At 39.3% G+C, this 13,699-nt stretch overlaps 1 protein-coding gene across 1 annotated transcript in view; it reads left to right on the top strand.

Annotated features, from left to right (window-relative positions):
* The window catches only part of LOC108717850 (kinesin-like protein KIF26B), a 200,777-nt gene that overhangs the window by 154,502 nt on the left and 32,576 nt on the right, over window positions 1-13,699 (top strand). Inside the window, exons 6-8 of the mRNA XM_018265250.2 lie at window positions 8,693-8,899; window positions 10,518-10,611; window positions 12,579-12,841. Of these exons, the coding sequence (XP_018120739.1) occupies window positions 8,693-8,899; window positions 10,518-10,611; window positions 12,579-12,841 (564 nt within the window). The remainder of the gene's footprint in view (window positions 1-8,692; window positions 8,900-10,517; window positions 10,612-12,578; window positions 12,842-13,699) is intronic.

The following is a 13,699-nucleotide window of genomic DNA, read 5'->3' as shown; positions in this document are numbered from 1 at the left end:
AGTAATGCGCAACCATTATTGCCAGAAGAAGATGAAGGAGATGAGGACCTTACACCAGATTTAATTCTGGCAGAGAACACGATAGAGATGGACATAATGAGTGATGAGGAGGAGGTCCCCGCTGCTGCTTCCTTCTGTGATGTGTCAGAAGAAATTGATGCATCTGAGGAGAATGATGATGAGGAGATTGATGTTTTGTGGGTGCCTAGTAGAAGAGAGCAAGAGGAGGGTAGTTCAGATGGAGAGACGGAGAGTCAGAGAGGCAGTAGGAGAATAAGACTTAGAAGAAGCAGGGAGGACAGCCCGCAGGGATCAGTAGGGCAACAACATGTATCGGCACCTGTGTTCAGCCGGCCATTGCCGCCAATGCCGCCAACTTCTACTGTTACCGCCAGATCGCACACTTCCAAAAAGTCAGCAGTGTGGGATTTTTTTAATGTGTGTGCCTCTGACAAAAGCATTGTAATTTGCAATGAGTGCAGTCAGAAACTGAGCCTTGGTAAGCCCAACAGCCACATAGGTACAACTTCTATGCGAAGGCACATGAGCGGCAAGCACAAAGCACTTTGGGAGCAACATCTCAAAGGCAACAGGCAAACTAAAAGCCACACTCCTTCTGGTCCAGCATCTTACTGCTCTACCTCTGCTCTCCTTGACCCGTCTGAACCACCCTCCACTCCGCCTTCCACCTTGACCACCTGTTCCCATTCCCAGTCATCTGCCACCAGCCAAGTTTCTGTGAAGGCCATGTTTGAGCGTAAGAAGCCAATGTCTGACTGTCACCCCCTTGCCCGGCGTCTGACAGCTGGCTTGTCTGCACTCTTAGCCCGCCAGCTTTTACCATACCAGCTGGTGGACTCTGAGGCCTTCCGCAAATTTGTAGCAATTGGGACACCGCAGTGGAAGGTACCCAGCCGCAATTTTTTTTCTAAAAAGGGAATACCACACCTGTACCAACATGTGCAGAGCCAAGTTACCGCATCTCTGTCACTTAGTGTTGGGCCAAAGGTCCATATGACTACTGACGCATGGTCCTCCAAGCATGGTCAGGGCAGGTATGTCACCTACACTGCCCACTGGGTGAACTTGGTAATGGCTGGGAAGCAGGGAATGGGTAGCTCAACAACAACAGTGGAGTTGGTGTCACCGCCACGGATTGCACGCGGTTCTGCCACCACCTCTACTCCTCCATCGCTCTCTACCTCGTCTTCTTCTTCTTCTTACTCTGCTGCTGGGTCCTCCTTCTCCTCCTCCACACCTGTGCACCCCCAGCTCCCCCTAGGTTATTCGACGTGCCAGGTACGCCGTTGTCACGCTGTCTTGGGGATGACGTGCCTGGAAAGCAAAAACCATACCGGATCTGTACTCCTGTCATCTCTGCAGTCACAGGCCGATCGGTGGCTGACCCCACACCAACTGCAGATCGGAAAAGTGGTGTGTGACAATGGAAGCAATCTGTTGGCAGCGTTGAGACTAGGCAATTTAACACATGTGCCCTGCATGGCACATGTGTTAAATTTAATAGTCCAACGTTTTGTCTCCAAGTACCCAGGATTCCAGGACGTTCTCACCCAGTCCAGAAAGGTGTCGGCCCATTTCAGACGTTCCTACACAGCCATGGCACGCCTTGCTGACATTCAGCAGCGCTACAACATGCCAGTCAGGCGTTTGATTTCTGACAGCCAGACTCGCTGGAATTCAACGCTCCTTATGTTGGAACGTCTGCTGCAACAACAAAGGGCCGTCAACGAGTACCTTTTTGAACTGGGTGGTAGGACTGGATCTGCACAGCTGGGGATTTTTTTCCCCCGTTACTGGGTGCTTATGCGCGATGCCTGCAGGCTCATGCGACCTTTTGAAGAGGTGACAAATATGGTCAGTCGCACCGAAGGCACCATCAGCGACCTAATACCCTTCGCTTTCTTCCTGGAGCGTGCCGTGCGACGAGTGACAGATGAGGCTGTAGACCAGCGTGACGAGGAGCTGGAAGCGCACGATTTCTGGTCGGAATCACCAGAACGAACCCAGGCACCTGCTGCAACGCAGGGAGAGGTGCCAGAAGTGGAGTCAGAGGAGGAAGGTGGCTTTGTGGAGGAGGAGGAGGAGGACCAACAGGAGCAGGCTTCCCAGGGGGCTAGTGGTGACCTTTTGGGGACCCCTGGTCTTGTACGTGGCTGGGGGGAGGAGACCGTGGATGATGCAGTCCTTGATAATGAGGAAGCGGAGATGGATAGCTCTGCATCCAACCTTGTGAGAATGGGGTCTTTCATGCTGTCATGCCTGTTGAAGGACCCCCGTATCAAGAGGCTTAAGGAGAAGGACCTGTACTGGGTCGCAACGCTACTAGACCCTCGGTACAAGCATAAAGTGTCAGAAATGTTACCAACATACCACAAGTCCGAAAAGATGCGGCATTTACAAACCAGCCTGCAAAACATGTTGTACAATGTTTTTAAGGGTGATGTCACTTCAGGAACTCATCAACATTCCAGGGGCAGAGGTGCCAGTAATCCTGCCACGAGCACACCTGCAAGGACAAAGCCCTTTGGCCAGTCTGTAACGTCAGACATGCAAATGTTTTTCTGTCCAAGGCAGCGCCACAACCCTTCTGGATCCACCCTCAAAGAACGCCTCGACCGGCAGGTAGCGGACTACCTGGCATTAACTGCAGATATCGACACTCTGAGGAGCGATGAACCCCTGGACTACTGGGTGCGCAGGCTTGATCTGTGGCCAGAGCTGTCACAATTTGCCATGAACCTCTTGTCTTGCCCAGCCTCAAGTGTGCTCTCAGAAAGGACCTTCAGTGCAGCAGGAGGGATTGTAACTGAGAAGAGAACTCGCCTAGGTCACAAAAGTGTCGATTACCTGACCTTTATTAAAATGAATGAGGGGTGGATCTCGGAGGGTTACTGCACGCCGGAAGACTTGTTCTGACTTCTATGCAGCTGTCCTTCTCTTCAAGCCTCATGACTCCACACACAGCTGTCCTTTAGCGTCCTCCTCCTCCCTCCGCCACCGTTACAAACTAGGGTGCAAACCCTACTGGTTTAATTTTTTCTGGCCTCTGTGCTTCAGTGGCTGCAACCAAAAAAACTGGGCAAACAATGTCTACAAGGTCAACGTATGGCAAAAAATGACTATTTTCAGCATTTATATGGCATATTTTTTCTGGCAACTGTGCTTCAGTGGCTGCAACCAAAAAAACTGGGCAAACAATGTCTACAAGGTCAACGTATGGCGAAAAATTACTATTTTCAGCATTTATATGGCATATTTTTTATGGCAACTGTGCTTCAGTGGCTGCGTCCAAAAAAACTGGGCAAACAATGCCTACAAGGTCAACGTATGGCAGTTGTTTAAAGAGAACAGTAGATTACTAGCCAGCAAAGCTACCTAAGCTAAAATGTCCCTCAAATCCCTGCAGACTTCTGTCCCTCCAATACAGAGCAGTATCAAGCAGATTACTAGCCAGCAAACTTACTATCATCTGTCCCTGAAATCACTAACAGCTCTCCCCCTACACTATCTCTTCCAAGCACACACAGGCAGATTTTTCAGATACATTTTTGCCCTTGATCCCCCTCTGGCATGCCACTGTCCAGGTCGTTGCACCCTTTAAACAACTTTAAAATCATTTTTCTGGCCAGAAATGTCTTTTCTAGATGTTAAAGTTCGCCTTCCCATTGAAGTCTATGGGGTTCGCGAACCGTTCGCGAACCGCTCGCATTTTTGCGCAAGTTCGCGAATATGTTCGCGAACTTTTTTTCCGACGTTCGCCACATCCCTATTCAAGACGTTACTTACTCACCTGGGAGTTTCTACTTTCTATAAACTTGTATTTATTATGCCACATGTGACGAAATGTCTGAAAATACCTTGGCATTGGTTGAACTGTTAATAGCTTTGGGTATGTCACTCTAATTGTGCAAAAAATACCTGCCAATACATTTTCACTGGATTAAGTTACCAGTGGCCATTTACATGAAGGGCAATGGAAAAGCATTTTTGAGCGAATTGTTGCACTCAAAGTGCCCCTTGTGTCATTGTCCATACTCACTGCCACAACCTTCACTTCTGTACTCTCCCTGAATATCATCATAAATCCATTTAAATAAACCAATTGGAGTAGCACACTTGAAAATAAGAATCTCACTCAGATTAGTTATTGCCATTCATTGGAGTAAGGGATTACAGACCCGCACATGCACATGGCTGCCATCAGGAATACTACTACATCAGGACCCTCCTTCCTTGGGAGCCCAAATGTTAACACATTGTTCAACTGGGCCCTACCAACAAGTACAGTAGGACCTCAGTGGGAAAAAAACCCACCTGCGCATGCATGACTACAACCACGAGCCAGCCAGTAACAGTCCTGATTATAAAGAAACCCTACTTATAATCCATGAAAGCCCTGCCCACTCACCCACAAGCCCCACCCCTTTGCAACCATTTTATTGCAAATTTACATCTCTTCCCCCCCACACAAATCTTGGTGACAGTTTTTTGTAAACACATTTTTATAAACAGGCTTGCTGCAAATGTCAATTAATTTCTAAAAAAAGATATTGTTTTCCATAACTAATAGTTACATTAAAGTATTGCTGACACGTCATATTTACACTGGTTGGAACATACCAAAGGTGTTCTCCTGGAGCCCCATGCTATACTAAATACTCTTGGCTACCTTTCACTGCTAGGGTGACTATATAAAAGATCTAGATTACCTCAAGATTTAGCTAAGAAGATGTAAGAATGAAATAAAGAACACACATATATTAAAAATGACTCCTGTTGTAATACATTTAGCAGATCTGAGTAACCTCTATAACATGATATCATTCCCTTCAGAGAAATTGAGCACTTCTATGTCCACTTCTTTTTATTTTATTAAACTACTGTAATGTCACATCATGTGTTGATAACATCCACCAAATGCTGGTTTATCTATTGCGCAGCTTTATCAAGGGCATTGAAGCAAAGCTCAAATGTGCTAGCCTCACGTGATTTGGGGATTTAAAAAGGTACAATTGAAGCTGTTTACAAACAGTAATAAGAGATTCTATCTGATAGTAAGCATTGTTACTGCTTCTGCTTCTGTAATAACCTGTTTGTTTTCCTGCACAGCTCCCCATAATGACTTGCTCTCTGCAAACCAATTTCCTCTGACTTTCTTCATGCTCTCATTGAATCATTACAGTGCAATAAATTCATGTACCTGCTTCCAAGGAAATATCATCACTAGGAGCAAATTATTTTGTGCTCTGCACGCCTCTAGAACAACTAGTCTGCACTTGCACAATGCACTGACCTCATTCAGCATCGGTGCAAGACTGGAACTGATTTAAATGGAAACCAAGTCAGGCTTTAATTCATAAATACAATAAACTTTACCAAATGGTTATGTACACCAGTCACCATAAAAATGTTTTTTGCTATTTCACATGCCTTTTTTTAATATAGCACAGTAGAGCAAGCATAGTAATATATCTCATCTCTACATGCAGAGCTAGTTTTATTTTTTACTGTTTCCCTAACTGTATACAGGCATAGGATTCAATATCCGGGAACCCGTTATCAAGAAAGCTCCAAATTATGGAAAGGACACCTCCCATAGACTCCATTTTATCCAAATTATCCAATTTTTAAAAAAATGATTTCCTTTTTCTCTGTGATATTATAACAGTACCTTGTACTTGATCCAAACTAAGATATAATTAATGCTTATAGGAAGCAAGACCAGACCAATTTAATGTTTATGATGATCCAAATAGTGGAAAGATCCATTATCCAGAATACCCAAGGTCCGGAGCATTCTGGATAGCAGGTCCCATACCTGTATTTCATGATCAAATGGCCTAAATACATTGCAAAATAATCAGGGCGGAGTGTAAATTAAATCTTGTAACATGTATAAGCTGTTTAGTTTCAGCAGATATTATTCATTACGCTATACTCCACCCCTAAATAATTATTTAAGAAAACCCTTCTGAACCCCTAAGTTTGCAGTATTACTCAGAATACACAAGGGCTCATTTTGGCCTATATAACCGGTAAACTCTACATACTGTAAATAATAAGGCTGATAAAAATATGAAACACAAATATGTATTTATAGTTATTAATATGTCAAAGGCTGAACAGTTGCAATGAATATATAAATATAGAAGTCCAAGTATATTCTGTACTGTAGCCCCAAACTGCCTGGGCCATCTCAGAATTTTGAAAATGAAATCAATGATTAAGGAGCAGAATTATCAAAATGGAATTCAGATTTTAATAAAGAAAACCTCACCCACATTCTTTTCATTCCTATGGGATTTTTGGAAGTGTCTTTATGAAATGGTCAGTTCTAATTTTCACCAATTGATAAATATCCTACCAATCTATAGGAATGAATAGAACGTGGGTGAGTTTTTATTTATTAAAATCTGAACCCACATTTTGATAAATCTGCCTCTAAATGTAGTTCAGTGGCATAAATTAAAAGTTTAGTATTCAACCCGCTTGACCTCATGACACATGATCACTTTTGCAAACATATAGTACAAGCATCAGCATCCCCTGTTTGCTGTCAACCTCACACCAGACACTAACTCATCTGTCTCTGTGTTCTTGTGGTTTGTGTTTTCAAAGATGAGTTTAATTTTCAATTAAAGACTTATACATCTTTGCCACTAAGTGCTAGGGAGATAAGTTGGAGTGGCATATGTGATGTGATGACCATCTTTGGTAAAAACGGCACAGTTAAATAATGTTTTTATGTACGGTGTAAAGGTCACCCAAAGTATAAATGAAGCTGTAAGAGGGCACAACACTCTTTCACAATTAAAAATGTGTTTATATATATATATATATATATATATATATATATATATATATATATATATATATATATATATATATATATATATATATATATATATATATATATATACACTCCTTCACTTTTCTGTTGTTTTGTATTTGTCTGCTCTGCTGATGATATCAATGGTGCATGAGTGTAATGACTGGCACTTGCATACATGCAGTTCAGCTATTACACATTTTTTTCTCCAGTCTAGTATAGCTTGCATTATAGAAGCAAAATTTAGATTAACATTATTTTTCTCAACAGTTTGAGTAGAAGAATCCAGCAGAATCCAAAGGATTATTCTAAACCTTTTTTAGTATAAAATATTTATTATTGCTGGAATTTCTAAATACTCCTTTCACCAACTCAGTGCATAGGACAAAACACAAATATCTAAGTGTGTTTCCTCTCGAGTTGCAAAATCAAATATCTAAGGTTGAGTTGCCTACTAAGTTGTCAAACATGTTTCATCTAGGTTCAGATCATGCTAGTTACCTCTCCTATCTCTGCCATTTTCTATTTGAGGGAAGTGTCTAAAGAAAATGTAAAATTAAAGAAACCTTTTAACTTTGAGGATGGACTATCAGGTTTGTTTTTTTTCCCTCTGGAGAAATGGTGCTTCCCAGGGGACATGATCTTTACAAGTAGATAAGAGGGGTATTATAGACTGCTTGCTTTTTATACATAGAAACGGACAAATAGGCCACTCCTTTAGACTTGAAAGTCTTAACTTTCATTTGAAGCAGCCAAAATTGTTCTTCATGGTGAGGGCAGTGAGGTTGGGGAATCCCCTACTGGGTGATGTTGTAATGGCAGGTTTCATGAATTCCTTTAAGAATGGTTTGGATGACTTATCTGACAAGCATAATATTCAAGGCTATTGTGATCTCAAGATCTACAGTTGGTTTAGTATAGGTATAATGCTTGTATCATTTGGTCTGTATATTTGTGCTGGGCGTCAATTGGAGAGGTTGTATTGATTTCAAACAAAATTAAGTTTGTAACTACTATGTGCAAAAATCTTTGTTTTTTTTTACCTTTTATGTCTGTATTTGTTAAATAATCTTATGCCATAAAAAAGGTTTTGTAAAAAGGATTTATAGTTGCCATTTGAAATGCAGGCACGCATTCCACCATCTTTACATACAATTCATCAGAGCACACAGTTGCAATCTCAGAATTTAGAGTATAATAAAAGGCTAACCTTTTATTTTGTTTCTGTCGCACCATTGACTAGCATGTGTTCAGTAAGGTTTTTACTTTTTACACAGCTTTTTTGGAAGTGGCCTTCTGCCCGTAGGCTAAAGAAATAGCTGACAAAACAGTGTGTGTGTGTGTGGTATGTCCATTTATTATGAAGTAATTATGTCTAGCAGTATGGTATGCCCCAGCTGGACATCAGTTGTATCATTCAGAAGAGGAACATATGGCAGATGCAATGTAATCTTGCCAGTGAACTCCAATTTAGTGTGTTGAAGTTCTGTATTTAAGAATAAACTTAGGTCTAGCTTCCTTTTATATTATAGTTATCCAAATATTTTAATTCAATTGATAACATTTCAACTAGGTATGCACTGAATCCAGGATTCGTTTCGGGATTCGGCAGGATTCGGCTGAATCCTTCTGCCCGGCAGAACCGAATACGAATCCTAATGTTTTCCCCTTCCCACCCCTAATTCGCATATGCATATCGGCCGAATCTTTCTCGAAGGATTTGGGGGTTTGTCCAAATCCAAAATAGTGGATCCCTAATTTCAACAGAAGTTTAAGTACTGCTTTTACTGACTCTTACTGAGCATGCTTAGTATCACAAACATTTTTTATCTCTGCCCACAGGTAAAAGTCATGGTTCGAATTTGTTCCACACTTGTTGGAGAGTCTGCTGATTCCAGCTCATTCTTAAAAGCAGATCCACGTAAAAAACAGATTACATTATATGACCCAGTATCCTGCAGTGGGCAGAATGCTTTCCAAAAGAGAGGAAGTCAGATACCTCCGAAGATGTTTGCTTTTGATGCCGTCTTTCCCCAGGATGCCTCACAGGTAAATAATACTTTTCTTTGTGATATAATTAACCTTTAGTGAACAAGAATTTACATTTCATTTTGGTTTGTATTAAAATAGTGCAGGAATTATTTATGTCACTTTTATTATTATTGTAGGGTATATTAAATTCTCCTACTTTCCTTCGAACTGTGTGGCCAAGGTTAGTGATAAATGGGCACTTGACTAGGAAAGCTTGTGTAATTTTTTTATACTGTATATTTCATTCCTGGAAAATACTTAAACCAGATTTTATAGATATTCCCACTGCCACGGGAGTGATTCAATTTAAAAAATACGTTCTTTCGTTTTTTTTAGATGGATTATACTTCATAAAAAAAACCGACCAGTACTTCATGAGGAAATTCATTTTCTATGCTTTATGCTATATAAGCACTGTGCTTTGCTGTTTTGGGGCTGTTCTATATGTCTGCATTTAGCCACACAAGGCTTAGGCAAGGTTAAAGTTGTATAAATAATTAGTGTACAGGACCAAACCTACTAGCTACACTATGGTTAATATAAGCCTTTGCTCTCTGAGGACTTCTTTGGCATCAAAAGTGGCTAATTTCAGACTGTGCTCAAAGGACCATTATTGAGAATATGGGAACTGTGTAGTAGGAAGATACACTGCTCAGATCATTATTAATTCAGCACTGGCATTTGTGCACTGTAAAACAAAAACTCTATCTGTCTGCAACACATTAAATCACAGCTCATTAATTTGCAATGCAATTGAATTTTATGCATTTCAACATTAAAAGGGCTTCCTTACATTTTATATACATCATAAATTTTGGCAGGCAGTATAGCAAGCCACACCAGTGGTTGATGGTAGTTCATGGAAACCATTCCTGGCTAGTAAAGGACTGATTATATCTGTGCAGGAATTCATGAATTGTAATGAGGCAATCTCAGCATTTTGTGTGCAAAATGTATTATGTATGTCCTTTTGTGTTGATTTTATCGTTACAGTACTGTACAGGAAAGAGCAGACTTAGCTGAATGTATTTTTTTATTTTAGGAAATGTGAGCAGAAAAACAGAATAAAATGTTAGAAGCTTTCCCCCAAACCTTTTTAATGTAGTGATTTTTTTTTTATATTGGAATTAGCCATTAGTGTAAGTGGCACATTTAATACTGTATATTATCCTTTAAGGCAGCTTCACTAACATTTAAAAACATTTCTTGACCTTTTTGAAATATTTTTCCACTTTGTGTAATATTATTCCTGCACAAAAACAAGATGCCCATTAATAGAAAAGATCACCGGGCATGAAAATAGTTTTGGAAAAAGTGAGAAAAATATTTTATACCAAATTCACCTTTTCATAAAGTGAGGGGTTATTTACTAAAACTCGTAATTTTCTCTTTGTTTTCTTAAAACAAATTTGACTAAACTCCCATCCACAATTTTACCTTATTTTTCAATAAAATAACACAAAAAATTTTGTGCGGGAAAAAAATTGGGTTTTAATAAATAACCCCCTTAAAGTCCTAGGAATATGCTACTTTCCTGCCCTTTACTAGATTGCCTGAGTCAACAGATCAAAATGTGGACACAGAGTTTCAATAAATGCAAAACTATTTTGTCTAATTTGCTGATTCTTCTTTCCAGGCAGAGGTATGCGCTGGGACAGTTGCTGAAGTCATACAGTCTGTGGTGAATGGAGCAGATGGCTGTGTATTCTGCTTTGGCCATTCAAAGCTTGGTTAGTTATATCTCCTTGTTATCATTTATCTGCCTGTAAGAGCATGTAAATAAGAAAAAATATTAGAAATAACTCCAGTTTTTTCTTATTCTCAGTGTTTGTTTGAGAAAGTACTCATTCAGGAAAGTACTCAGTGATGCAGGAAAAAAGGACATTGTACCCTCTTTTTATTAAAGTAACACAAAGATAAGGAGGGCCCCATTGCATAGGTGGGCACCTAGTAAAATGATTCAACTAGGTTAAAAGTGAATGCTTCACTGTTTAATTCCCCAAATTGATGGCATCTCAGGCATAATGCAAGCCAAGTATAAAAATGATAAGCATTTTTTTCATTACTGTCATCAACTGAGGGCTAAATTCATGCTGATGATGAATAACCCCTGGTATGATGATGAATGATAATGATGATGAATAACCCCTGGTGCACAAAAACTCCTAAGTACCTGGTATGGGAAGAAATTGTGTAACTGACTGTTCCTCCCTCTAATAGAGCCACCATCATCTACAACTCTGTAAGTTTAGAAATACAAGGTCTAATATTAGCACACATCAACCTTGTGAGATTTGTAGTCTCTGATTAATAGACCTTCAGTGAGGTTATATTAGGTACCTTCACTAGAAAAACAGGGTTGTTGCATTCTTGGGACCTGTTATTCAAAATGCTTGGGACCCAGGGTTTTCCAGATAAGGGATCTTTGTGTAATTTGGATCATAATACTTTGTCTATTAAAAAATGTAACCTTTACATAAACTCCTAATTAATTATATATTAGTTTGGATCACATTCAAGTTACTATTTTATTATTACAGAGAAAAAGTAAATCAATTTAAAATTTTTAAATGATTTGATTAAAATGGAGTCTATGGGAGATGGCCCTCCCATAATTCAGAGCTGTCTGGATAGTGAGTTTCTGGATAAAGGTGCTATACCTACAAATATAGTATCAGAATTCCATCATATCCAAACACACCCATTAATAAACAACTGTTAGCTCATTAGCATGTCCACAATAATGGTCAAAAACTAAAGAAATTTTTGTACCAGTGACATTGCTCTTGCTTTGTAACTAAGTTTTATAATTAACAGCAGATTTTCTGCAAAATTCCAGAAGCATTTGTAAGTGCAGTTCTGTCTGTCTGTCTGGTAAATATGAAGGTGCCAAGCTTGGGATAGTGAGTGATGACTATAACATGTGCAGAAATATCCTCAGTAATAATGTTATGACTTGCACCTCAGTAATAAATATTATTGCGTGTCTACAGAGAGGGTTGTGTGGCTACTCACCACTTCACCCTTCAATGAGTCACTCGACTTTTTTCTTTTATCAGGTTTTGGCAGATGTCCAGTTTGTGCAGTTTTTACTTCATTTTTTACAGAGAGAATAAAAAATTTCTGCAGCAGTCTTACTCCTGTTAATGATGAATTCTAGAAAATGTAATGTCTCCAAATAATTACTCTTTTAACTGGAATAAAACAAAATATGATTTAATATTTTAATGTACTAATGTAGGTGTTGCAAAACTGTGATATTGTTTTATTAAATTTGACTCACATTCTTTGTACACTGGATTTTTACATCTGATTTTTACACATCAGATCTGACAGTGTAACACATAAGTCTGAAGGCTTAGCTAATAAATGTCAGATATGAAGTACCTGATGTGGAACAAACTGCCAATGACATCAATATAATCTGGATGGAAGTCTCATATTGTCCTTCTATGGTGATAAAAAAACACAAGTTACTGCAAGTTTTATAGATGATAAGGTGAATACCATAATACATGGGTTTTAATTCGTTATATATTAGGTTCATTATTTGTATTGTCACTTCACAATAACAATTGCGGCCATTATTATGGTACTGTATGTCTCAAGTGAATGTTTATGTAGTGATTTTGTCTGGCAGTTTACTTACCTGCATTTTTTCCCTAGTATATTTCTCACCTGTGCTATTTATCTCCAGGAAAGTCATACACAATGATTGGGAAAGATGATTCCATGCAAAATCTTGGCATTATTCCCTGTGCTATATCTTGGCTCTTTAAGTTGATCAATGAACGCAAGGAGAAGACAGGAGCACGATTCTCAGTCAGGGTGTCAGCAGTTGAAGTTTGGGGGAAGGAAGAGAATCTTAGAGATCTGCTATCAGAAGTAGCTACAGGCAGTCTACAAGATGGTCAATCGCCAGGAGTTTATCTTTGTGAGGACCCAATATGCGGCATGCAGGTAACATACATCAAAGCATTCTTTATCCTATTTACTATTTATTCTTAGTTGTCACAGGTATAATACAAGTCAATGAAATATACCTTTATTTAAACACTCCTCCTAAATGTAGTTGGGGTCAGGGGTGATTTTTAGGTCAATTGGTTATTTTTGCTTCAATAAAGCCAGTAATTGGAAACAATAACCTTTAATTTAGAAAACACACTTTAATCAGTTATGCCAGTGCTTGTTCCTATTCTATTATGTATGTCTTGTTCTTTTATAAGGCTAATAAAATTCAGGATAGTGTAGAAATGGGTAAACTTGCTTGCAGACTTGCAAACTGCTTTAAGAAAGCCTTCTGTATGAAGTCTGTGGCTATGCAGTTCCTGGATAAGCACTTTGCATAGATGGGTTTATTATTTTCTGTTCAGCATGCAGTGAATAGTTTTTGAGAAAGTATTTTCAATAACTGATGGGGAGTGTAACATATATAAATATGTAGTGTAACTGGTCTTACAATGTTGTAAAGCTAAGATGCTACAAAGTTTAATCTTGTCAATATTTCTCTCATTTTAAAATTAATTTTCAAATTATATATATTACTTTACAATTTGATCCAGTTGTCTGGTATACTACATAAAAGTACAGTAAAGTAAGCAAATGATTGTATAAAATTATTTTGTAGAATTTCATGGAACTCTAAGATGTTGCTGGACACAAAAGACCCTGGATCAGTGTCGGACTGGCCCACCGGGATACCAGGAAAACTCCCGGTGGGCCCAGGTGTCAGTGAGCCCTTGTGCTGCTAAACATTTGGCCTATTTTATGGCCATTCCCTGTTTCTATGAGAACAGATAGGTTAAATAGATGGAATAA

Source organism: Xenopus laevis, chromosome 5S (genome assembly GCF_017654675.1).
Source record: "Xenopus laevis strain J_2021 chromosome 5S, Xenopus_laevis_v10.1, whole genome shotgun sequence".
Classification (NCBI taxonomy): Eukaryota; Metazoa; Chordata; class Amphibia; order Anura; family Pipidae; genus Xenopus; species Xenopus laevis.
This window is presented reverse-complemented; position numbering and strand designations above follow the sequence as displayed.